The 27,991-nt window shown below is 37.4% G+C and overlaps 2 protein-coding genes across 3 annotated transcripts in view; one reads left to right on the top strand and one right to left on the bottom strand.

Annotated features, from left to right (window-relative positions):
* Positions 1-4: 4 nt before the first annotated feature.
* On the bottom strand, positions 5-12,396 carry cd164 (CD164 molecule, sialomucin). The gene is made up of 7 exons (XM_067417643.1): positions 12,226-12,396; positions 10,198-10,272; positions 5,356-5,409; positions 4,923-4,988; positions 4,700-4,753; positions 3,376-3,444; positions 5-3,025 (listed from the first exon to the last, which is right to left on the bottom strand). Exons 1-7 carry the CDS (start codon positions 12,299-12,301, stop codon positions 2,862-2,864), a joined length of 558 nt encoding a protein of 185 aa, XP_067273744.1. The 5' UTR covers positions 12,302-12,396; the 3' UTR covers positions 5-2,861.
* Positions 12,397-17,236: 4,840 nt separating this feature from the next.
* Positions 17,237-27,991, top strand: part of grm1a (glutamate receptor, metabotropic 1a) — a 43,344-nt gene continuing 32,589 nt past the window's right edge. For both annotated transcript variants that reach the window (XM_067417625.1, XM_067417626.1), the window contains exons 1-3: positions 17,237-17,346; positions 18,954-19,807; positions 25,998-26,247. In XM_067417625.1, the coding sequence (XP_067273726.1) occupies positions 19,072-19,807; positions 25,998-26,247 (986 nt within the window). In that variant the 5' untranslated portion in view covers positions 17,237-17,346; positions 18,954-19,071. The remainder of the gene's footprint in view (positions 17,347-18,953; positions 19,808-25,997; positions 26,248-27,991) is intronic.

Below are 27,991 nucleotides of genomic sequence, written 5' to 3'. Positions count from 1 at the left end.
AAAATGGCTGTTTCTATGAAAAAATCTGATGCATGCACACAAACATAATGGCATAAGAAAACAAGGCCACGGACTAATTAAAGTTAGGTTGAATTCTGAGTGTGCGAGAGTTGTTTAACAATAAATATTAACATCCTTAACTTGGCTCTGAATCTGGAACTAAAATGGACAGTTCACCCCAAAAATGAAAATTGTCATTTTCTCACCCTCATATCATTCCAAACCTGTATTACGGTATTCTTCAGTGAACACAAAATATATTCTGAAGAACTTTTTAAGTGTCTTGTCCATATAATGACCATTTTTACTAAAGAAAGAAATGCATACAGGTTTGAAATGACAACTGTCATTTTTGTGTGTACTATCCCTTTAAATCCATACATGTAACATATCCTTTACAGCCCTTTGCATGCACAGCTATAATCCATTTGCAACTAATCGGGATCTTTGGATGTAGCCTGATGCTATACAATACTGTGATGAGTTATGTAATTATGCATTTATGTTCATTATTATTATTAAAATAAATTGAAACACTGCAGTCAGAACTTTTCGTAAGTAGCCAGTGTTTTTAATTTGGCAAAGCTGAAGTGAAATGGCAAACAGGAGGATTTTAACTGACTACAATATGGGCAAGATGAAGCTTGTGAAACATTATAGCAGCTTTTTAGTGACTCATGCTAAAATAGACACCTTTGGCAATAAAGCACCGTGATATGACAATGCGCAAGCAATTAAGAGTGGTTCAATAAAGAGTGAGGCCTTAACAGTCATCCTTTGAGAAACATGCAGTTGACACAATGCTGGGAACGCTTCAACGTTGGGATATCAAGGAAAGCAGATGAAACTAAAAGCACGCGCCAAACAAATCTATCCATTTCTGCCATTAAAAAATTTGCAACCCAAATAACATGAATCACTTCCTAAGACAACATTACGACTCGCAGAGGAAGTTATTAGCAGCAAGCTAATCTAGAGTATTACATTTCAAATTTTAGAATACAGGAATGGAGAGGGGGGAGGAAATATACACGTACCAGCACACTAGCCAGACAAATGCATTTATGAACAGAGTACTAACAAAATATGCTGAACAGGGCAGGAAATAGTCTAGGTCAATTCTGCATTTGAAACAAATCTATTATATTCAAGAAATCAAACCCAAGCATTAAATGTGTATCTAACAGCTCTATTCTAAGTCTCCCAACAAAATCTGCCGATGAACGTAGCATTACAAAACATATCCAGAATGCACTTTGCTAGAGCACATTCAGTTCTCTTTAAGGGTATTTAACACAAATGCTCCTAGAAAAACATCCGGCTTTACGTTTTAATTGTCCTGAAGTATTTACACCTCAGCTTAATACATTCAGTGCCTTGTAAAAAATTATACCTACTTCAGTTTATGGTCAAAGAATTCAGATTATGTACAACTATCGAACTGCTTTTGAATGGGTTAACTAGAATCTGACATTTTCGTACTAGCAAAAATAAATGACCCTTGCGAACTGAGAGCTTTTGGGAAACATGACACTAATCCAGAGACGGCGAACAAATGAATTAACCTTTTAATTATCTACTCTGTATAATATAGCGATCAGTCCAGCTGGCAGACACTAGATCTACTTCATCGATACAAGCACGCATGCGTGTCTATAAACACACCGACATACAGCCACACACTAACACCGAGCCTGGCCTCGACGGCGGCCCGTCATGGACGCATTCACACTTTTAAGGCTCACTTTTAAGGCAGCAAGCCACTGCCTCCACCTAAAGGCACTTTGACTCAACTGTCAATCATTCTGAATGGGATCATCTGATCTCACATAGTGCCTCATTCTGTTCTCATGTCCAGCAGAATGTTAGAATTCTAATAGAGACTCGTTTCCGCTGTTAAGTAGAACTGGATTGGCTAGGCCTCTATTGTTAACCATAACAATAGCAAAAGTACAGCTTAAAATGGCCGATACGCGGATAAGTCCCTCACAATGATCCCAATGAAGCTTTATAACGCATCTCTAATATTACCCAGCACTCCACTGTCAAAATTGGGGGGGAATTGGAGCATGATGCCAGGTTTAACTAATGTCTACTAGTTCTCTAACTGTAGATATTTTACAGTGAGGGACTAAGCAGAGGAATGTAATTAATTGCAAACACTTTGGCTCTCTTAGTTGGTATGAATGAGAGAAATGTCCAAAAAGGGTTTTAAAAACACCACAACACAGGCAGACCCAAACCAAAAGACGACGTGATGAAAATTAAGACTAGGGGGGTATAACATTCATTCATTCCTGAACTATACAGATATTATTTTTGTACTTGTTGAAAATGATGAAGGACTGGGTAAAATATAAAGAACCAGTCATGGCAACTGAATAAAACACTGGTTTAGTGAAGATACCTGACCATTGTGAAATTAACACTGGAAATGGGGAAGTATTGCCACAGGCATGATGAGAAGATTCCACCTCATGTGCCTTTCAGAGCAAACACCATGATATTAAGGAGACGAATCACGGTTTTCATCAAAAAATTGAAATCTACAGACATGACTTAAATTAAAAAGTTGTGGTTGTTCATGAAAGATGTTGCATGCCCCATAATTCCACTGATCAAAAAAGAAAAACGTAGTTTGAGTGAGTTAGTGTTAATGAACTTGAGTGCTTGTGAGAGCACAAACATAAATTAAATGTAAAGCTCCAATCACAGGCATCAAATGTCATCAAATGAGGCTAAAAATGGGGGAATCAAATGTGTGTTAAATATCATAGAATCTGTGTTCGTGTCTCTCTCTCTCTTTTGGGGTCGGAGTGTAGGTTTTGTGGTGCCGTGTGGTGCCTTCAGGTGGCAGAGTGTTACAGGGTGTGGTAGTTGCGATCCTTGGATTTGCAGAACTTGTAAAGGAAAAAGATGACAGCTTGAAGGCCAAGGACTAACACTATTCCCCCAATGAAACTGGCGGCATCGAATGTGGACGTCTTAGATGGAGAAGCTGTAGGTGTCACGGTTGTGGTTACGTCTGTAGAAAAAATTAATAAATTCCAGTCAAACCTAACTGGGGGAAGACTCCTTAAAGAGATAGTTCACTCAAAAATGAAAACACAAAAAAGATATTTAGAATAATTTTTGTAACAAAGCAGAGAGAACAACCATTCACTACCACAGTATTTTTTCCCTACAATGGTAGTCAATGGTTGTTCTCTCTGCTTTATTACAACCATTCTTCAAAATATTTTTGTGTGTTCAGCAGAACAAAGAAACTCATACAGGCTTGGAACAACTTGAAGGTGAGTAAATGATGACAGAATTTTCATGTTTGAGTGAACTATCCCTTTAAGAGGTGTAGACATCAGAGACAGCTGTACTTACTTGTGGCCGTCGCGTTTGTAGTCGGAGCTGAAGTGGATGCGGTTGTCGTGGAATTGACTATCGTGGGAGCTAAACAGAAAAACAGTGCCGTTCAGATTAATTTTTGTATTTCAACAGTAAACTTGGCTTGCTCAGTTGGGGACACTAAATTTATGATCCAAGTTATTTAACTAAATATACAAATAAAATTAATTAATTAGGTCTTATTTAATTCTATAAACTGATCTGCCAACATTGTCGCTATATGATAAATTAAAATAACCACTGTTTTCTCCATAACGATTGTACAGCCAAATCAAATTGTTTGTCCTGTTTAACACCGTGAAGCTGCTTTGAAACAATCGTGATTGTAAAAGTGCTATATAAATAAAGTCGATTGATTGATAAACACTAAAAATGCATGCAGTACATCACATTTTACAGACTGCTCTAGATTATAATCTGATGAGGGTTTATTTTGTTTTAAAGTAATTGAGAGACTGGTTATAAGCAAATACATGTGATAAAATGCTCTGTGTGAGTGTTTGTTCAGGTCTGCATCTATATTTAAATGTAATAAAGAAGGTATCATAGATTATTTCATAGTGTGTAAGAGCCTGAATCATTGAGATATGAGTGGACATTAATTTGTATTAATTTATTTATTTTAAATTTGTTGATTTTATGGTTTACTTTTTCTATTCATTATTGTTATCTGTCATTCTATTCATAGATTCATGTATTTTATGGCACTATTTATATTATATGGTCAACCAATATTGTTTTTAAAGCTACAGTAGGGAGTTTTTAGAAAACGTGACTTGACCTGTGAGTTGTGCTTGTTCAAATTTTCAGGCTACTCCCCGTTACTCTCTACTGCGCTACAGCCCTCCCTCCACAGCTCCTCCCCCATCACAACGAAGCCTGACATAAACGCGCAGGCTAGTAAGCAAGTAGGGCCACCGATGACAGCAGATAAACAGTTACCGCACATTCACTGGTACGGACGAAACGTCAACAATATGATTTACATTGATTATGGCCTGCCCATACTTTGACTACAAACTTGGTCCTCAAAACATTACGTATTTTGCAATACATGTTATGTAACTATAGGACGTTGCACCATTTCTATGAGTAATAAATAGAAAATAAAAAGATAATATAATGGTAACTAACTGTCAGGACATGATGACAGGTTTTTCTTTTCTTTCTTTTTTTACAAAAGTTACCTACTGCCGCTTTAAATGTGCTCTAAATAAAACTGGCAATGGGCTTTGAATTGGAAAGGTATGTGCTCTGAAATGTGTATGAATGCAAATGAGGCAAGTCTGGAAGGTCGTACCACTGGTGATGTTCGTGAGGCTGGTGGGGCTCACTGATGAGTTTGTTGGTTGTTCTGCAGTCCGGAGAAAAGTGTCATCATCCAAACATATTGGTCAAGTCATAGAACATTCATATCATAGCTAATGACCCAATTGCTTATGTTATGCAGTTGATGAATGATACAACCAAGCACTACTTTAGTTAATATAAAAAGGAGCTTGAGATAGTGGAACAGGACTTACCTTGGCAGTTCATACTGATGCAGTTGGCTGTTTGGTTCTCAACACTGCCATTTACACATTTAGGTACTTGAATGGCATCACATGAAAAAAGACAAAATAAAGTCAGAAAAAGTGTGCATCTGAACTGCGAGAGAGAGAAATTTGATATTCAAATATATAGACATCTAAATCTCAGTTGATTGGCTGAAATATTTTAGCTGCACTAATTAAAATTGCAGCAGTTCTTCAACAAATAGCATTTTTTATTATTTGTGGTGTTGACAATTAATAAATAATCCTTATACAGTGGAGGGGTAAAAGAGTCACCTTTTACTTATGAAAAGTATAGCACTAAAGCACTAAGATATAGCAATTTTTAAAAAATAAATACTTGGGTAGGTATGTGTTCTGAGGTGTGTATGAATGCAAATGAGGCGAGTCTGGAAGATCGTACCATTGGTAATGTTCGTGAGGCTGGTGGCGCTCAATGTTGAGTTCAGTGATTGTTCTGCAGTCAAGAGAAAAGAGTCATCATACACATACAGTAAAGTCACAGAACATTCATATATAGCTAATGACCCATATATATATATATATATATATATATATATATATATATATATATATATATATATATATATATATATATATATATATATATATATATATATATATATAAAATACAATTTATAAATCATGGCAGTGTTTTTTGACTTAATTATTTATCTGATCACCCCAGTATATATATATATATATATATATATACTGGGGTGATCAGATAAATAATTAAGTCAAAAAACACTGCCATGATTTATAAATTGTATTGATCCAGAAATAATAAGGAGGAACTCGCATTATGTCACACTGCTAGATACAAATATAAAGAGAAACTGGAGGACTCAAGGATGATTTTCCATGATTTTCAGTTGAATGAATATTTTGCCAATCAGAGCGCTTTCGCTAGTTTTCACAGATTAGACCGCAATATCTGCTGTTGAGATTCTATTCTTAACAAAAAATAGCGAACATCTGTGCAATCTCAGTACACGTGTGCTAATAAGACACGCCACATACACTTCCTGGATTTTGTATTGAAAGATGTATCACATGAAAACTTCCACAAGTTCAATTAGTACAACAACTTATAGTACAAACTAGAAGTATACCTATAATGTATTTTATAGTGTGCTTATTTGTATATATCAGTATGTCACACTGCCAGATACAAATATAAAGAAACTGGAGGACTCAAGGATGATTTTCCAGAAACTTCTGTGTCACTATCAGCTGGTTTCCATTTAGAGTATCCTCCTCTATAACACATGAATAGCATTGTATGCAAGTATGACAGACAGCTCAGCGCTCAAATTCTTACTGATAGCAATAATTACATTTTTACACATTGTTTCGTAATCCACTTTACCGACTATTGTCTTCCTCATGTTTGTCATTGACATAAGTTCAGAAAGGCCTGTCACAAGTGACTCATTGTCTAACTCATTCACACAGTAATCATGTTCATTGATTATTTTATTTTGAAAATATTTATTATAATAATAAAAAAGGTAAAAAAAAATTCTCAAAAAATTTTCAAAATAAATTAAAAAAACTGGTTCTCAAGGCTTGAGAAATAATCTTGGGTAATCTAAGTCTGGGCCTGTATTGTGGCTGTTGCTACAACTTACTGTTTTGTGACTATATCAAGTTTGAGGAGTCAAGCATAGCAGCCTTCTCTTTCAGTTTGAGTGTTCTTAAACCGTCACAGACTTTGAGTATTTTATTTCAAAACAAGTGCTTCTTGTGAGGGAACTGAGCCCCAAGAAAAAGTCTTAACAGGTGGGTTAAACTATAGCAAGCTCAGTGTATGAAGTACATTGTGTTCTTCATAGCTTTAAGACAGCATACACAGAGAAAGAAATGTCACATGCTTTTGTGAAAGGTACAACTCTCATGTTGAAATTCCACTATGACAACACCAAGATGTTTTCAATTCCTTGCTTTCTGAATAAGTGCTTGACAAGCAAAAATGTCCACACATTCCACACTGCTTCCCACCCCTCAGCAGTTTGTATGGCCAGCAAAACAAATTCAGCTACCCGGCTCAAGTAATGATTGAAGGGATATGCAAACATGTTCATTACTTTAAAAGGACTGCACAGGCACTTTCTGGAGCAATCAGTTGAATGAATATTTTGCCAATCAGCCCGCTTTTGCTAGTTTTCACAGATTAGACCGCAAAACCTGCTGTTGAGATTCTATTCTTAACAAAACATAGCGAACATCTGTGCAATCTCAGTACACGTGTGCTAATAAGAAGCACCACATACACTTCCTGGATTTTGTACTGAAAGGTGACTCACATGAAAACTTCCACAAGTTTAATTAGTACAACAACTTATAGTACAAATTACAAACTAGAAGTATACCTATACTATGTATATAATGACAAATACAGATTATTTTAGGTTTAAGTGTCTGATAAAGGATAGGAAAAATGCATGTTCATTCTGCCATCATTTACTTCCATAGTAATTATAAATGAGTCAAAGTGAGCCAGCAATTGTTTGGTTACCAACATTCTTCAAAATATCTTTTTCTGTATTCAACAGAACACAGAAACTCATACCGGTTTAGAAAAACATAAGGGTGAGTAAATGATGGCAGAGTTCTTATTTAGGGTGAACTATACCTTTAAATGATTTTCAATAATTGTTCTAATTGTCCTTTGACAAAAAAATAAATACATATATAATAATAACTTAATTCGCTACAGCAATAAAAACGTATTATATACAGTATACCTGTATTATGTATGTTATAAATATCAATAATTATAATAGAAAAACAATGAAATAACAATAATAAAAATAATAATTATTATTATTATTAAAAAAAGACCATTTCAACAGTCCAAACTGTAAGAGAAGTAGTGAATGAAACACTACATATTGTCTACAGGTGTTTGATTTTGGTAAGTTTACATACAGTATACCAAGCTATGTCAGATCACATCAGCAAACAGGTATTAATATTTAACATTGTGAAACATTTCAATATTTGTTACGCAAACACTGGGCCTTCCAGTTAGTCTCACCTTCCCTTCTACACCCACACAGAGCCATATATGAATAATTCAAATGAGTGTATTTACAGTTCATGTTGCAACACATAGATTTAGCCTAAACATTGTTTCAAGCAGGCCACTGGAAACCATGGGTTTGTGGAAAACACCCTAAAAACAAAAGAAAGTCCACCCCATATTTTAATCCTAGACACAATAAAAAGTATATATAAATACTCAAAACTATGTATTTCTAATTATTGAAAGAACATGTTTATACTAGGCACTACAGTAGGAAAGACCCAGAAATTTCCAGTCTGTTGTTTGACTGAATGAGTGTAAACCGATAGCATCATCTCTAGGGGGGGCGATAGCACAATGCTAATGCTACTGGCTTTGTTATTGGGGGAGGTGCGGTTACAGACACAACACCTGCGAGGGCCCATCAGACCACTTCTCCTTGCTGTCAAGCATAGTCTCATACTTTGAGACACAATACAGATTCACAGAATGTGGAGAATGACAGCTGACTTTTAATTTAAGATCGAGAACAAAGCCTGTGAAAGTGCTCCTTCAAGGAAGTGGTCTATTACCATACTGTTGCAGGCAGTGCAATATAAATTCTGTTTAACTATTAACGAATAGACAGACTTCAAAGAGGGAAAAAAAGTTTTTTTTATTTGTTTCTTATAAATTCAGATTTTTGCAGGAACTGTCATTACTGTAATCCAAAACTTTTTCCCTGTACTGCAATATTGAACAAAATCAAGCATATGAAGTATATTTCTGTTTTAATTTGAATTTTACACTCCCTTCATCCATGATATGGCCACTTTCTTTCTGCTTACTCTGTGTCCTGCCCCCCTTTTTTTTCTGAAGAGCCTTGAGCGCCATAGCAACAGTGTGTGCGTTTTATTAGTATATTTACTCTCTCTGATTCATTTCACGTCATCCATTAGCAAAGCGGCATGGAGAAGGACTCCAGGGATAAAAGGGCAGTTACTTCAGGTTCACACTGACCGAAACCAGCATTAAGCACTGAATGAACTGCCAAACACACAAACACTACTTTTCATTTATTATCTGTACTCCACATCAGGAACACTTTAGACAGTTACATGATCTGTGTTTAGATGCAACTTATGAGCAGACCCACTAATGCAATCTGGGAACTACAGGTTATGCTTAGAATTATTTCTTCAGGTAATGGGGGAAAAAAAAATAAGGCTTTCCATTAATATGAGGAAACTGGTTTATTCATCCCACTTATAAAGTCTTAGTCACACACACACACACACACATATGTATGTATGTATGTATGTATGTATGTATGTATGTATGAATGAATGAATGAATGTATGCATGTATGTGTAATATATATATATATATATATATATATATATATTTCACAGTTATACTCAAATTAATGTAGAAACAACTTATAGACCGTATATATTTAAATTAATACTACTGAAGTCTTTTAGAAATTGTATAAACAAATATTTTAATAATATTAAACATTTAATGATAGTCATTCAAAATTACAATATAAAGTGTGTGTGTGTGTGTGTGTGTGTGTGTGTGTGTGTGTGTGTGTGTGTGTGTGTGTGTGTATTTTCATTTCTTAAATAACCATGTAGGAAGACACATAACGGCCATATTCCAGGATGACACTGTCAAGATTCATCAGGCTTAAATTGTAAAAGAATGGTTAACATTAACATTTATTTCCATCAAGAGGTACATCAATTTTAGGTCAATATCTTGTATTGAAAACACAAGAGTCCAGCACTCTGTAAAGTCTCCTCCAGTACATCCCAAAGACTTTCATTGAATTTAAGGTCTGGACTCAGAGGTGTCACTTCATGAGTGAAAATGATTCTTCATGCACCCTCCCAACTATTCATTTACAATTTGAGCCTGATGAATCTTGACATTGTCATCCTGGTATACGGCCATGATGTGTCTTCTTCCAACATGGTTGTTTGAGAAATTAAAATCTACACACTCAATGAATAAGGAAGAACTGTAGCTAAACATATAATATAAAGAAACATAATAATCACTGCAATAATGATCAAATTAAAGACACTTAAGAATATAAACCACGGTTAATCAGCTGCCTTGGAAAACGTTTGGACAGATGGACACAGAACCTTGTCAGCATTATACTGTTTTGAGGTCAGTTAATTGTTATCATGTGAGCTTTGAATTTGACATGGAGGAGGGACTGACCTGTGCAGTTCATCCACTGGCAGGAAGTCACATTTTCACATGCATCACAATTCATCAACGAACTACAGTCTTCATCTGCAAAAGAAACCAACCATTAATTAACATATCTTGCATTGCAAGATTTACAACAGTCATATTGGCAACACATTGGCACATCGAATACTGGTTTACTCCATTGTTGACCTGGATATACTGGCAGAGTAAGTGTCAGTGTTATCTCTTATCTCTTGGCCTTTAAACCTGAAAACCAGGAATACAATGTAACCACTAAATATTTCAATCAGTAAGCCATTTTCCAAGACTCTAGGTGAAAGAAAACATAGCCATGCTCACAACATGCCAATCTAGAATCTTCTCTACTTTTAATCTTAAACAGTGTAGATGAGGAGTAGCTGAACAGAAAAACTGGGAAGAAGGCCAATGAATCTTGTGACCAGTGAACATGATCCGATGTCTTTTGCAAAACTCAAACAAAGGTTGTTTAAAACCCTAGTGACACTCTCGAAGTCACAATGATAAAGGAGTGACAGCAGATCTTTTAGTTTATATTGTAACGTAATTCAGAGTGTAATGATTATTGAAAAAGAAAGAAACTTAGGTTGGGGACCTATAGGTTCTGCCTATCGGTTGTGTTGATTGAATTTTGAGATGTGCTTGAAGGCACAGGTTTAAGCAGACCAGCCCATTGGAGAAGTCCTGCATATTTCACCGGAACATTCAGTCATGACATTGAATAAACATTACAAGGTCAAAACCTTTTCAGTAATGTGCATTTAGACTGCACAAAGTGCCCAAAACGCCTGTCTATGTAAGCCCACTACATTTTAAGACAGTCCAAGTGCCTATTTCTTTGTCCCAGCACACAGAGAGAGAGAGAGAGAGAGAGAGAGAGAGAGAGAGAGAGAGAGAGAGAGAGAGAGAGAGAGAGAGAGAGAGAGAGAGAGAGAGAGAGAGAGAGAGAGAGAGAGAGAGAGAGAGAGAGAGAGAGAGAGAGAGAGAGAGAGAGAGAGAATGTTTTACAGCCCAACATGTGATTCTCTGGATAAATATAGATCTTCACATAGCAGTAAATCTAAATGCAAGGCCACAAGACAGCAACATAGAAAACCCTGATAAATTTGCTTACATAACAGCAGCACTACAGTGATCTTTTTGTGTGAGGTTATAAATGATTACTTATTTCAGTTAGGGGGAAAAAACTATACTATTTTAGTTCGGTATAGGTCTGGGAAAAATCTTAAACAAATAAAGTTAACAGAAACAGACAAGTCTAAATATTTGAGTTACAAACACGTTAGCCCGCGGAACGAGGCAAAAGTGCTTCAACCGCCTTAAACTAGGTTGGGAATCAAGAACCGGTTCTTTAGAACAATTCAGTCAAAATACCGGCAAAGATTCAATTCCCTTAACGGCCATTGAACGTTCATACTTCCGCCGGTATGGAATGGAATCCGTAGTTTCCTGTACTACGCCACTACTGAATCTACCATGAAATCTACAGCGCAAAACGTACATCACGACCAGGATATTTCTCAAACAGCTGATTCTTACGAGTCGATTCTTTAAGTGAATCAAAAACACACAGAGCGACCAGAGAAGTTTAAGTCCTGAATAAACGACTCTTAGGAATCGGTTCCTTTGGTGTATTAAAACACGCAGAGATAAGTGTAGTCAGATTACAGCGCGTGGCTCTTATTGGGCAGTTCTTTAAAAAAGTATATGTAGATATAGTTTTTAATTTATTTCTACATTTTCTTCGCTCTGTTGAAATCTGAAATGACCTCGTCATTTGACAACAGACTGACGAGGGCAGTTGATGCAATAAGAACTGAATCATTACCCAATGTTTATTTTTCAAAAGTGCTTAAAGAATCGTTAATGGAATGGAACCGTTATGGAACCGGAATCGCAACCACCTCTAATTAAAATCACAGTTGAGGTGTAGTCGATGGCGTGACAGAGACTGTTTTGGTTTGCGTTGTACCAACACGACATGCTTGTGGAAATAAAGATGATAAATGTACTCACCCGTCATAAAGTCCTGTCTTGTCATTGATCCCAAGAGGGTTAGTAATAATGTCACGAAGAAAAGTCTCCAAAACATGGTGTCTAATTGGTCTAGTCTCAGTCCTCGTTCGGGCGTTCAGGTCGAGCTGTCTGCAGTTTCACTCTAGTGCTGCTGTGTGGATGTGGCTGCGCTTCCTGATTTCAAGATCACGTGACCGTGTCTTTTCATCATTGGATGGGAAATGTCTCCTGAAAGCGTGTGGCAAACACCTGTTTTCCTGCAGGGGGCGCTTGGGGGCTCACAAAGCTAAATTTTTATTGAGCTGCAAAAAAATGTCTCTTAGGACCTTTTGTGTTTGTTTGGAGCCATTTGTGTTTTTACAACGTGTAATAAAGTTATTAATTACTTGAACTTCTACCTGTCATTTGAATAGAAACATGCACTGACAGTCGCTATAAAACAAGTTTAATAATAGTAATCAACAAACAAACGTGATTGACCAATCCTGACAGGCGCTGAGAAAAGTAACATGTAGCACGTGATAACGCAGCGCTACTTTACAAGTAATCTAGACGATATTTACACCATGGGAATTAAATTGTATTTGAATTGGAAAATAAACACTGAAACTTGAACTGAAGATTATAATTTAGATATCATCGTATTTAACGTTAGCGTTTGGGCCGCTAAGCCCCGCCTTATTTGAGACCTCTTTTCCTGCTGATAGCCATTCTAATCTCTTATTGCCACGTGTTTTGCCTCTCACGTCCTACATGTTGTCATACAAAAATAAAGCTCGACTGGCAAAATCATGCGTGTTTAGCTCATTAATAATTTGTAAAGCGCCCGTTTTAACCTCACAACATCAGTATGATCCTTTTCTAGCCCCGGTGGTGATCGAGTAATAGGAAGACCAGCTATACCAGTCATTGACTTTTGAGACATGGGACAACAACTTGTAACTTTATACATAAATCTACCTGTCTTCATCTCCTAATCAGAAATAGCATTCACCTTAAATCACCCGTTGTACAATCACTCAATACTTATATGTGATAGGCCTATGCCTTTCAGACATTCTGTAGCCTCAATTACTCCGTTAGTAACTGACCGTGTGACTGTGATCCATATTATATGGAGTGTTGGGCAAGGAAAAGCCAATTGTGAGAGAAACAGAAGCAGCTGAACATACTGAAGAGATGGATCCAAAATAATTTCTTGTATATTGTCAGTTCTATAACCAATTTTATGCCGGTAGCTCAAAAACCAGTGCACCATGAAGGCATTAAAATAATATAATTTCATCATTGCCATATCTAGTATTACTATTAGCCTATTATTATTGATACAAATTATTATTATTATTATTTTATTGTTTTTATTATTTTTTAAATTTGTGTACCACTTAGTATCATTATTGTTGTTAATATTATTATTACTAATATTACTGTTGTCGTCATCACAAAAGAAGGGAAGAAGGAAGGAAAATGGGGGGGTACATAAATCAATCAATCAAAATTATCATCATTTTATTATACATGCTATCGCTATTTAAATACTTCTACTATTACTATACTATTATTTGTAATTTCTGCTTATTTTTGTTTTATTGCTGTTTTGTTGTTGTTTTTGTGTTTTGTTGTTGTGTTCTGTGTTTACTCTGTGGTAAGTTGTGCACTCCTAATAAAAAATAATAATAATGCAATTAGTTGGAACTGTTTACTATGCTTTGACATTCCACCAACAATCAACAAAACAGGCAAATTAAAAAAAAAATTAAGTAAACTTTCTATTGATATGAAATCATGTTCAACCTTTATATATATTTATATATATATATCAGGCATAACATTATGGCCACTGACAGGTGAAGTGAATAACACGGATTATCTCTTCATCATGGCACCTGTTAGTGGGTTGGGTTATATCAGGCTGCAAGGGCTAGACGACTGGGTCAGAGCATCTTCAAAGCTGCAGCTCTTGTGGGGTGTTCCTGGTCTGCAGTCAGTATCTATCAAAAGGGGTCCAAGGAAGGAACAGTGGTGAACCGGTGACAGGGTCATAGATGGCCAAGGCTCATTAATGCAAGTGGGGAGCGAAAGCTGGCTCGTGTGGTCCAGTCAAACAGACGAGCTTCTATTGCTCAAATTTCTTAAGCTGTTAATGCTGGTGTCAGAATCGCAGTTTGTTGCATATAGGACTGCATAGCCACAGACCAGTCAGGGTACCCATACTGATCCCTGTCCACCACCGAAAGCCCAAACAGTGGCCATGTGACCATCAGAACTGGACCACGGAGCAATGGAAGAAGGTTGTCTGGTCTGATGAATCGCATTTTCTTTTACATCACACAGATGGCCGGGTGCATGTGCATTGCTTACTTGGGGAACACATGGCATCAGAATGCATATATGGGAAGAAGGCAAGCCGGCGGAGACACGTGGCCTCTTTCAGCAGGATAATGCACCCTGCCACAAAGCAAAAATGGTTCAGGAATGGTTTGAGGAGCACGAGTTTGAGCTGTTGACTTGGCCTCCAAATTCCCCAGATCTCAATCCAATCAAGTATCTGTGGGATGTGCTGAACAAACAAGTCCGATCCATGGAGTCTGCAGCAAACATTTTTATACCAGATACCACAGCACAACTTCAGGGGTCTTCAGGATCACATATCACACATAAATATATATTTAATTTATATATAATAAATTAACTCATTTATATTGAATGTTTTAAAAAAGGTTGAAAGCTAATAATTACATGCACTTTATATAGCAAGGCAAAATTACAAGGATGCAATATAATTCACAAATGTAATAGTCATCTAGAAAGTATTGGGATATAATGTAAAATAACTTTCAACAAAACATGAAAGGGAGAAGCCTTCCTTTATTTCACCCAACCTTTTTTTTTCGCTCTACCTAAATTTATTGTATTGTAATATCAACTTTAAATCACAAGAGAGCAGCATTGTAATATTTTGAACAGTATTTTTTTCCCCATATGCCTAGCATAGACAATCGATAGCACGATCCAACGTAGCTCCAATCATAGCTTTCCATATTTCCATACCTTTACAGTTTCTCAACTGCCTGGAAATTTCATGTCAGAGAAATTATGACAGTAGATGACGTTGCTTAAATCTAAACCTCTGTAATTAGACCTCGTCAAGTCTAGATTAGAAGCGAAGAATCTTTCTGTCAGCAGATGGCGCTGTATACTTTCACATGCTATTCACCCTCATACTGCAATTATTAAAGACTAATATTTCTGAACAGAGAGCTGACCTGTAAATGATATTCGATACATATCCAGCAAATTATGCTACTTCACATGAGAGTCATCAGCATATGTAGGCCTATTTCTAGTGGTAAATATGTTATCTAGTGTTAAATCATGTCAAGTCAACTCCTTTATTTGTATATTGCTTTATACAACACAGATTGTTTCAAGCAGGGATAAACAGGAAAATGAATTGACGCAAAAAAAAGTGATGAGAAATGTGATGTCATCATACAGCTCATCAGTTCATATCCAATAGTGTCAGTCAAATCTATAATATTGCTGAATATTATGTGTCCCCAACTAAGCAAGCAAGAGGTGACAGTGGCAACAAACCCAAACATATCAAGTAAAAGTTTGTGTCCTAAATTTCTTATGCATTTTTCATTTGTTACCATAAAGTATTTTCTGTTTTTCTACAGAAAGATGTCCATCATTGCTACCTGCATCATGAAGCCTATGTCCGAGGACCAAGCTCATTTTAATATTTTATTTTGTCACATATTTGTCAATAAAAAAAAATAGGCTATACAAATTTGGACCCAATTAAAAACTTGATTTTGAGTGGTTTTCTCCCAACCCCACACACTTCAAATTTGTAGTAGGCTAATTTTAAACCAGCTAAAACCTTGCTTAAACCTACGATGATTTGCTGGTTTAAACTGGTTTAAGGTTGTCTCCCAGTCTGACCAAGTATTGCAGTTTCAGTGACCCGAAAAAAAGTTGATTACAAATGATAAAATAAAGCAACAATATGAAATTTTTCACCTCTAGAGGTCGTTTATTCAAAACAAAGGCGTAGCTTGATGATGCCTGGAGACAACAGCTTCTGCTTTTCCTGGTCATATTTGCAGCGCAGTTTTATCATATTAGGTACATTATATGAATGTGTTGAAAGTTATGTAATGCTAGTCTGTGTGTTCGCTCGGCTTCTACTATGAGACACTTGTTGCACACTGTAGAAAGTTAGATCGATAATTAGGCATGGGAAAACATAGCCTACTCGGTAAATCAAGAAAACAATATTTAAACAGTAACTAACTGTGTTGATGAATGTATCCGAACAGTTGCTCACAGTCCAGTAAAACACATCATTTAAACATGAAACATCACTTTGGTGTTTCATCTGGTTGCAATGGTTTCTACAAAATAAAACCGGAAATCGAGGGCAACGCGGGTATGATATCATTGATAGGCCACGCTGTCCGTGTCCTGATTAAAATTGCTCTGAATTTCTCTGGATTTAAACATTCTTGGAAACATTTGGGATAATGTAAGTAGCCTACACAAGTCAACAAAAATATATATTGTTCTAGTATAGTTTTTGGATGTTTTAATCCAAAAATCTAACATGTTGTGCCTTTAATTTCACATCGCGACCCTCGCGAACAGAAATCATTTTTGATTGAGGTAACCATAGCAACAAAAGTCTGCTTGAACGTTTTCCGTTCGGATTTGTATGGCTGTACATCGACAAATGATAATTACAGTTATCGTTTATTACTTTTTAAACTTATTTAACACATATAATAGTGTTTAAAAAAATAGTGTTTTGTTAAAAAAAAAAAAGTTGACATTTGTTTATCATGACAGTTAGACTAACGTTACCTGTCAATCAATCCACATTGTAAATGCCAGATGATATTTACATCACTAAGATGAGAGAGAGAGCTCCACATTGTACGTGCCAGAGAGAGAGAGAGAGAGAGAGAGAGAGAGAGAGAGAGAGAGAGAGAGAGAGAGAGAGAGAGAGAGAGAGAGAGAGAGTATCCACTGGCTGGGATGCAGACTGATACTGAAGTATATCATCAGTGCAGCAGCTGTCTCAGAAGGAGGTGAAGCGATATCTCACTGACTCAGGTGCGTAGCGATCGAATTCCTGTGCAGATGTTTCCGTTGTTGTTTGTATTTCCTGGTAACTGCAGGTACGGACAGATGTGCGGCAATGTCACTATGCGAGTACAGGAGGCATTGCATCGTAATTATGGCTCATTTGTCATTGAGTGCAATCGATTAAGCCATTAATGCTTATAAATGCTGAATGGAAATAGTAGAACACCTAATTGATTGTATGGCATAAGACATATTTGCGATGATGTGTGATATTGCCACAATAGTTGTTTTTATGCTTCTATTTGTTGTTTTTCTTTGGATTTAGACTCAAATTAAGATTTCGGTGAGATGGGGGCAAATAAATAACCTCAAGTCTTTCTTTTATAGTCGCATTTAGTTTAAAGGAGGACACACAGTAGGCTATCCGAGGTTTTGTGTGCAAACATTGCATCCGATAGTGGTGCTTTGACTACAAAGCCGCGTAGTTTCATTGACGGTCTGTCATAGGGATGCCTGCGCTGTCCGCGGTGCTGAAACCGCCCCTACTTGCCTCCACAAGGACATAAAAAATGACGACCTTGCCAACAAAACTTGCTCATTCTGTGGATATATGTTTCTTTTTCCTTATATTCGACCAGTAAGTCTCTCCTTCGCAGTTATTTAGCATAGACTGACTAATGACGTAAGTTTGCCTCCGTAGGCAAACTTCATTGTCAAGGCTTCTATAACGACCGGCGTAGCTATATTACTCCTATAACCTATTTGTCCGCCACTAAACTAATTAGTCTGTAAATCTACAGCTTATACCTAAACTATGTATTTTTATGTCACAGGGTGTTGTTGTTACAGTTGTTGTTAAAAGTATAGCCTATGGGAAGTATTTTAATTCAAAACTGCACGTAAAATGGCCCCACTTTATATTAGGTGGCCTTAACCATGTACTTAAATCAAAAAATAAGTAGGATGTACTTATTGTGTTTATATTGTAATGCTAAACACTTTTGCTGACATTGAGGTGGGATACGGGTAAAGTTAGGGACAGGTGTTGTGGTATGGGGTAAGTTTAAGGGTAGGGTTAGTTGTAAGGGAAGTGAATGAATGCAGATGTAATTACATGCAGGGAATTTTAAAAATGCAAGTACAATGTAATAATATTTATATCGCTACACAATAAGTGCATTGTATCAAATGATGAATGAAAATGTTAGCAGTTAAGGGCACTTAATATAAAGTGGGTCCAGTAAAATTATACAACATGCTATGTATCTGACTAAACGAGAGAACTGCTGATTCACATGCTCTGTCCTTTAACAGCCATTAATATGATCACAAACGATATTCTAAGCATATTTTTCTTTTCTTACCGTGTTTTATGAGTCCTATAAAATTTCATTTTATTTTAAGTTTTATAATTGCCATCTCAGCATTTAGGGTGGTGATCCTAATTTCACCCATTAAATTATTATTATTATTATTCATTTTTTAATTTACAACCCATCCTGCTTTACAGCACTTCCTGACTGTTAAATGATTCTGTCTAGGTTGCATTGTGCTTTTAAAACAATATTTGTTTGTAATAGCTGCAGTTGTTTTTGTTTTCCCCTCACTAATTCTGAGTTCTGTTTCCTCAGCAGGTGTCAGACCGCATTTATGTTGTCTCACGTGCGCATCACGGTCGCTTAATTGAATCTGGGACTGCAGAGAAAGGAGCACCGCTGGCACGAGCAGCTCGCACGCTATGCCCGTCACAGAATGTGGAACATGGCACGCTTGAAGATGCCCCGTGTCTTGTGCGGACACTTCCCACTGTTCCTGTGTGTGTTTTTACCGACACTCTTATCTCACGCGCTTGGGAACATCTACAAGCGCTCGGCGGTCCAGCGCGCGGCGGCCCGGTCCGTCGCCCGCATGGATGGCGACGTGATCATCGGTGCGCTCTTCTCCGTGCACCACCAGCCGTCCGCCGAAAGTGTGGCCGATAGAAAATGCGGGGATGTGCGGGAGCAGTACGGCATTCAACGGGTGGAGGCGATGTTCTATACGCTGGACCGTATCAACTCAGACCAGAACCTGCTGCCCAACATCACCCTGGGCTGCGAGATCAGAGACTCGTGCTGGCACTCATCCGTTGCTCTGGAGCAAAGCATCGAGTTCATTCGCGACTCCCTCATCTCCATTCGGGACGACAAAGATGGATCTAAGTGGTGCATCGACGGGACGCCTTCCAACCAGCCTCCCCCGAGTAAGAAGCCCATTGCTGGAGTCATAGGTCCGGGCTCCAGCTCGGTGGCCATCCAGGTGCAGAATCTCCTCCAGCTGTTTAACATTCCCCAGATTGCTTATTCGGCCACCAGTATAGACCTGAGCGACAAAACCCTCTTCAAATACTTCCTCCGTGTCGTGCCCTCTGACACGCTGCAGGCGCGCGCCATGCTCGACATTGTTAAACACTATAACTGGACTTACGTGTCAGCGGTTCACACAGAGGGTAAGTCACTCACTTTTCCTGTTGTTATAACTATGAGACATTTCAAACAACTTTTCTAAACAATGTAAAATATCCGTATATCTTTCATTTCATTATTGTAGTCCATTTAGTTTGAGTCCTATTCTGCTGACTAAAACGTAACACATTTTTATGCAAAGCGCGAGTATGTGTTTTATCTAAGTAAGAGAGACAGAAAAGTGTTGTGGCACTTTTGTGTTTGTTGTAACACTTCACATTTTTTGTAACTTCTAGAACTCTAAAAAATCTAGAACTTGTCCCCATAACTGTGTAAATGAATGCAAAGTACAAATAGTTATGTACAATCTACCTCTTTAATTGATGGGTTGTAAATGGAAAACAGTGGCATTTAAAATTTTGTGTATTTTTGTGGTAATTCAAACCATATTTAATTTCCAATTTTCAAAGCATTTTAATTCTAAACTGCAACATTTAAAAAAATAAATAAATAAATACACTGGGTAACATGACAGACAGTGTTGTGCGAATGTTTAGCCCATTCACTGTCCCATTATGTGCCATATTCATGGTTCCAGTTTTGCACGTTGAAAAAGTGTTTGGAAACCTGCCTGTCTGGTCAGCCATGATATTTCTATTTTTTGATACATGTATATCGAATCTTGAGTGGATGTTACATATCACAAATCAAAAATCAAAATACAAGCCAGACATGAAACTTGACTTATGCATGATCTTATTATTTCTCTTGTCACTTGGTGGTCACGGTCACTAAATTGGTTAGACTCCGTGTTAAAACACTCTCCATTTTCCTCTACTGTGAATTCCAAATTTGATTAGAAGGAGGTTGTGTAAGTCTGACTTTGAATATAAATGCAAGGACATATAAATGCAACAGACATGATTTAAGTGATAACTTCTTTTTTTATTAATTTAAAACAAATGGGGGGAAACTGCATTTGAAGATAATAAGTGCACCGCTGATTAAATGTACCTAAATGGTAATTCACTTCCATTAGAGTTGTAGTGCAAGTGGACCAAAGACCATTTTTATTATTTGCATAATATGGAAGCATGCTTTAATGACTCAGTTTCTCCATACATAATGAGGGTAATAATGTATTCTTCCCTTTTCGCCTACAACAGAGACATATTTTTGTTGCTCCCTCTAGCATTGTTATGTGTATCACTTTCAATTCAGTTGTTGATAAAATGTCCAGAGGTGGAAGCCTTGTCTGTTAAATATACACATTGAGATGATTAATGTACTCATGGGTCAAATCACATTTTTTCTTTTCTTTTATGCTGATAGTGTTTTAATTCTGGTCCTCGGGTAGCTGGTGGAATTAAAAGCAAATTAAGTCAGATAGAACTTGGTTTATATTATTAATATGTCTTTGCACTAAAATCCTCTTTAGATTACTGTCAGCATACGTCAGTGAGTAAAAACCAGTTGCAAATTTGTGAGGCATGCCAGTGCGCAATGTGAAACTGCTACTAAGTTGCAATTCTGTTAGTGATGTCCTCCTGGTTTCTTATTTATAGGCTTTGACATGTCTGCCTACTTCTAACAAGCTTATGCTAAAAATATTTGAATATCCTAAAGTAAAGGGGCAGCACAAGCACCGATTTAAAGGGATAGTTCACCCAGGGATAGTTTATCTGCTTACCCCCAGGGCATCCAAGATATAGGTGATTTTTTTTCTTCAGTAGAACACAAATGAAGATTTTTAACTTCAACCGTTGCAGTCTGCCAGTCGTATAATGCATGTGATTTGTAACACATGAGAGATACTATGAGAATAAAAAAAAACATGCACAGACAAATCCATATTAAACCCTGCAGCTCGTGACAACACACTGATGACTTAAGACACAAAACGATCGGTTTGTGCGAGAAACCAAAAAGTATGTATATAATTTGTTTACCTCTAACACACAACAACATCAAACAGACTTCAGCGTGCCATCACTTCCGGTAAGTGAGGTCAATGTACACGATATGGCGTAGATATACGTGCGAGAGATCACTTGCATAAATGATGCCATATCGTGTACATTGACCTCTCTTAACGGAAGTAATCGCACGCTGAAGGCTGTTGGACATAGTAGTGTATTAGAGGTAAAAAATTACATAGATACTGCTCGGTTTCTCACACAAACCGATCGTTTCGTGTCTTAAGACATCAGTGTATCCGTCACAAGCTGCAGGGTTTAATATGGATTTGTCTGTGCATGTTTATTTTGCTACCATTAACGTGCATTATACGACTGACAGACTGCAACTGTTGAGTTAAAAATCTTCATTTGTGTTCTACTGAAGAAACAAACTCACCTATATCTTGGTTGGCCTGGGGGGGTAAGCAGATAAACATCAACTTTTCATTTTGGGGGACCTGTCCTTTTAAATACGTAATATAATGCTGATGCTTAGTTCTCACTTCTGTTATTTTGGTGACAACTAATTAAAAAGATGAGTTTTCCATCTCAGGAGAGACTGTAATGGTTTATCATTAATGAACTGTAGACAATAACTCACAAACAACATCAGCAACTGTGTCGGACATCACTGCCTGTTGCTCATACTAACAGCAGAGATCTTTGATCACATTAATTACCCAGCCAAATTTAAATTCATGTCTGGTTTGGAGACATTTTAATGGTCATATTTAAACAGGCACCAGTTTTACACAAGCTTGCACAAAGAAAGTGCTTTCTTTTTATGTAAACCCTACTGAAAAATCAAAAAAATCTTCAGCAGGCTTGGTGGTCTCAACTGGTTTAAGCTGGTCACCCAGACTGGTCTTCAACTGGTTTGGCTGCATAGTTGAAAGTCCACAAAAAGCCCTCTAAAATAAATCATGTCAGTATTCTCATAGTTATCACCAAAACAACTTTGAGTATTAGCATCAAATTGTTTATTTAACATTGTGCTTGCACTACCTAGAATATTCATATATGCTAACTACCGGTTTTATTTTATTAATAGCATGGTTCAAATGCTATTAATATGACTCCAGGAGGACATAACTAGCTTTTTTTTTCAGCTGAAGGATTTGTTTCAAATCAGATTCAAACAATCTATGAATGAAGGGAAGAGTTTTTGATATCTTAACTCACATGTCTGTCCTGTCCTGTCCCCTCCATAATTTTATGATAATGAGGGGTGGGGGGTGTCAGCTATCTGACAGTATTGGTTTTATATTTGGTCTTCTCACTAGAATTAGAATTAGTAGAATAAGTTGACTTATACTTGAAATATTGCTGCTAGTCAATAGAATATTGTTATGGTTCTCCTGCAGACAAAGTGTTTGCAGATATTAAAGGTGCCCTAGAATGAAAATTTTAATTAATCTTGCCATAGTGAAATAATAAGAGTTCAGTACATGGACATCACATACTGTGAGTCTCAAACACCATTGCCTCCTCCTTCATATCTCATGAATCAAAAACATAACGAAAAAAAAAAAAAGTGCTTCTCAACATAAGGCCAAAAGTGGCGCAAGTGTTGGGGATCCTTTATATGCACGCCACCCAACATTTGCATCTGTCCAAACATGTTCATTGTCAGGCGGAACTGACGGAGCTGAATCCTCGGGACTGCAGATAAACAAACGACACTTGAAGATAGCAAAAACGACAGCTCTTATGACACACGTCATGTTCCAGGCTGTGCAGGAGACGTGAGGACTTTTCATATGTCAACAGTCATGGTTGAGGTTTATTATAATCAGATATCACAACCATTTATTTCAAAATCATTTGTTTGACGCAAGATGCTAGTACATTAACAATAGGAAACTCCAAGTACGATAAATTGTGTAAGTACTAAATAGTGTGTCTAATGACAAAGGTTAAATTGAAAAAAGTCTAAAATGTAGATAGAATGGCACTTTAAGCAGAACATCTCAAATGGAGATGGCTGAAATGCAGCTTACTTGTTTATTGGTGTTTTCAGATCGTCCGTGCGCGAAAGAGAGCTCGCTTGCATATGGTTGCCAGATTGGACATGTTTAGGTAAAACACCAGATAGTATTCATGTTCTTTTCAGAGAAAAGCTCTGCTTGGGGGATTTAAATGACTGAAATCTGGCAACTGCAAGCACGCAAGCTCTTTCTCACGCGCGGAGGATCTGAAAACACAAATAAACAAGTAAGCTGCATTTTAGCCATCTCCACTTGAGATGTTTTGCTTAAAGTGTTATCCAGTCGGTCTGTGTTGTGTCAGGACGGTCAGGACTCACGAGCCGCTTTAATGAACTGCTGTGAGCTGTGAGCTGCTGAAATAAGCCAATCAGAGCAGAGCTCAACATTAATATTCATGACTTCCAAATAAGGCAAAAACAGAGCATTACATCCTAGGGACAATTTATAGGGTTGTAAATGGACCTGTAAAACTGTATCTGGACAATTTTGCCCTTAAATAAGCCACATACCCTCTATGTAGATAGAGAACAATTTAACATATTGTTTCAACTCATTCTAGGGCACCTTTAAGCGGACAGTCGGTCTAATAATACTCAAATGACTGCTGGTTGACATGTTGCAAAGTTACTTATAGTTATAGAACTCCTAAGGTGGACTATCCAAATAAGTGATTTTATTAGTTTAAATATATATATATATATATATATATATATATATATATATATATATATATATATATATATATATATATAAATATATATATATATATATATATATATATATATATATATATATATATATATATATATATATATATATATATATATATAAATGTAACCTATTTCAGTTAATTGCCAAGGCAACATTTTTAATTTTAGCTTAATCTAATATGTATTTTTTTTTAATTATTTAAATTACCAAATGCTTTTTTATGCTTTTGGTAATGATAACACCGGTACCATTCATCCTGCTATATCAGATACATTGTTTTGTAAAACAGGTATTTTTTTCGAGCAAGCTTATAGTGTCAGAGAAAGAAAGTAAGCCGCAAAGGGAGAATCTAAACCTATAAATACAGATGTTCCAAACAACCCACAGAAAGAGAGAATGAGAGAGAAAAGGATTCGTTAGAGAGCCACAGAACTGCGAACATGCTCAAATTGCCACCCGCACACCCACTCCACACAGACTGACCTCCAGACAGTCATCAGTGACCACACACCACTCATCTCTCCTGATAAGACAGTAGCACTGTTCTTCTGAGCACAGTCAACAGCAGTGACCTCTGCTGCCCGCACAATAAGATGTAAATTTCGCCTGGCAGCCCAGATGTAAGATGGAATGGAAGATGTTTTAAGTGTACCGTCTTAAGCTGCAGGCTTTTGTACAGACCCGTTTCTGATTCATACAATATTTTGAAAAGGACACAGTGTGTTCAAGTGACCTATTATGGTAATTTTCAGTAATTCTCAAGAGCACCACCAAAGTGTTATTGGTGTCCTACTCGTCTAGTTACAGTACAATGCCTGTGGAATATAATTAAGAGATAATGATCAGTCAGTTGGCCCTTACCGTAAAATATCGCTTACTTATACTCAATAAATAAACAAATGCTTATTAAATATGAGAAGAATTAAAGAGCGTAGAGGGATATGAGTAGGGATAGTTCACCCAAAAATAAAAAACCTGTCATTTTCTAACTTTCATGTGAATGTTTTTGAAGAACATTTTGAAGAATGTTTCATTGTGTGTACAAAAAGGCACTGGGACATATTTTAATTGATCTTCTTTTGTGTCATAAAGGATTGGAATAACATGAGGGTGAGTAAATGATAATATAATTTTTTTTGGGGGAACTATCCCTAGGAAGTCTGTTGCAGTTTAGCAGTCATTATACAAAAATATTTGATTACAGAATGCAGTGCTCAACCAATCAGATTCAAGTATTCCAAAACGGCATGATAATGAACTTTTTCTTTTGTTTTGTGTTTTGTTTTATTTTGTGTTATTTTGTTTTGAACTGTATGACGCCATTTGTATCCTAAATGGTGGTGACCATGTCTCCATTTCATGTCTTTTTCAGTTGTTCCTGTCTGTCTGTCATTTTGTGTCCTCCATAGTCAACTGTCATCCGTTTCTTATCCTGGGCTCTGACTGTTCTGACAGGTGTTGGATCAGCGGCGGTAATCCATCCTCCATTCTGTGTCTTTGATTAAAGCTGCACTAGTTTCATATGTGCTTTGAGTTATCCTTTATTAACCGTCCTACATTTTTGTGTCTGAACGCAGGTAACTATGGTGAGAGTGGCATGGAGGCCTTTAAGGAGTTGGCCGCAGAGGAGGGTCTGTGTATCGCCCACTCTGATAAGATATACAGTAATGCTGGCGAAAAGCACTTTGACCGTCTGCTTAAGAAACTGCGGGAGCGTCTGCCCAAAGCCCGCGTGGTTGTCTGCTTCTGTGAAGGAATGACTGTGCGTGGCCTGCTGATGGCCATGCGGCGCCGTGGGGTTTCTGGAGAGTTCCTGCTAATTGGGAGGTAAGGTTTTACCAAGACAAACTATATTTTGCTCATGTTCAGTCACGTCAGAGGAATAAAATGCAAGCTTTTAAAGAGACACAAAGGGCAAAGGAGTCAAAATGACACCCACACTGTCTTGCTCATGGTTATATCTCAATTGAATAATTTCTGCTGTAGCAAAATACTTTTGCATGTTTTCAAAATACGCAAATTCTTATGCTATTAATAATGATTATTACATTTTCATGTGTTACTTTAAGTGCCTTGTGTGCCGTGTGTTTCCTATTACGGCCAAAGAAGAACAGACATCGTAATGCATGGAAATAATTGTTGCTACTGAATACAGAAGTTTCCAGGGAAACCAGATGAGATTAAATATGGACATTGTGAACAGAGGCGCTTTTCACACTTTTCACCACTAATGAATAATTTGTGATTCAGTAGCTGGCTCACACATCCCTGGAAACTGCCTCCTGCCTCCTGCTTCCTGCCTTTGTCTTATATGATGTGAATGTTTGAGTTTATGTTTGGGTGCGTGTGCCAGAGAGGCTCGTCACTTGATTTTAGATCAGGCATGGAAAAATGCTGTGGGCTGAGTATTAAATATTCAATCTCACAGCCTCTCAGGAAATGTATCTGATGGCAAATAACCAGTAGGCAAGAACAAGATTATCTTTGATAAACCAACCTAAATGCATATATACACACCAATCAGGCATACCATTATAAGCATTATGATTATGAACTAATATTGTGATGGTCCCCCTTTTGCTGGCAAAACAGCTCTGACCTGTCGAGGCATGGACTCCACTAGACCCCTGAAGGTGTCCTTTAAGTCCTGTAAGTTGCGAGGTGGGGCCTCCATGGATCAGATTTGTTTGTTCAGCACATCCCACATTAAAAGTAATGTAAAAGAAAATGTGATTCATCAGACCAGGCCACCTCCTACAATTGCTCTGTGGTCCACTTCTGATGCTCATAGGCCCACTGTTGGCACTTTCAGCGGTGGGACGATATACTGTCAAAAAGCACCATCCTTTCAGATGAGACGTTAAACCGAGGTCTTGAGTCTCTTTGGTCTTTAAAAAATCCCAGGATGTCCTTAGGAAAAAGAGCAGGGGTGTAACCCTGGCATCCTGGCCAAAGATGTCCATTGCCCTCTGTCCATCATCATGGCCTCCTAATCATTCCTATATACTGATTGGCTATGACTACCATCCAGGTGGATGCTGCACAGGAGATCCCCCTTTCCATGTAAAACGCTTTGAGTGCCTAAAAAACGCTATGAAGATTTTTTATTATTATTATTAAAAATGAATTACTATTATGCAGCCCCATATGCAACATACTGCAATGCAGTGAGTATTTGGACACCTTTCTATCAGAACCAGCATTAACTTCATGAACAATTTGAGCTGCAGTGCCTCGTCTGTTTGATCGGACCACACGAGCCAGCTTTCGCTCCCCACTTGCATCATTGAGCCTTGGATCCCCACGACCCTGTCCCCGGTTCACCACTCTTCCTTCCTTGGACCCCATTTGATAGATACTGACCATTGCAGACCGGGAACACCCCACAAGAGCTGCAGTTTTGGAGATGCTCTGACCCAGTCGTCTAGCCATCACAATTTGGCCCTTGTTAAACTCACTCAAATCTTTACGCTTGCTTATTTTTCCTGCTTCTAACACATGGAAAATTTCCTGCTTTGAGGACAAAATGTTTACTTGCTGCCCGGGTGCCGTGATGAAGAGATAATCAGTG

Source organism: Pseudorasbora parva, chromosome 15 (genome assembly GCF_024679245.1).
Source record: "Pseudorasbora parva isolate DD20220531a chromosome 15, ASM2467924v1, whole genome shotgun sequence".
In the NCBI taxonomy this organism is placed as follows: domain Eukaryota; kingdom Metazoa; phylum Chordata; class Actinopteri; order Cypriniformes; family Gobionidae; genus Pseudorasbora; species Pseudorasbora parva.
Note: the sequence above shows the minus strand (reverse complement) of the source record. Positions and strands in the feature narration are given on the sequence as shown.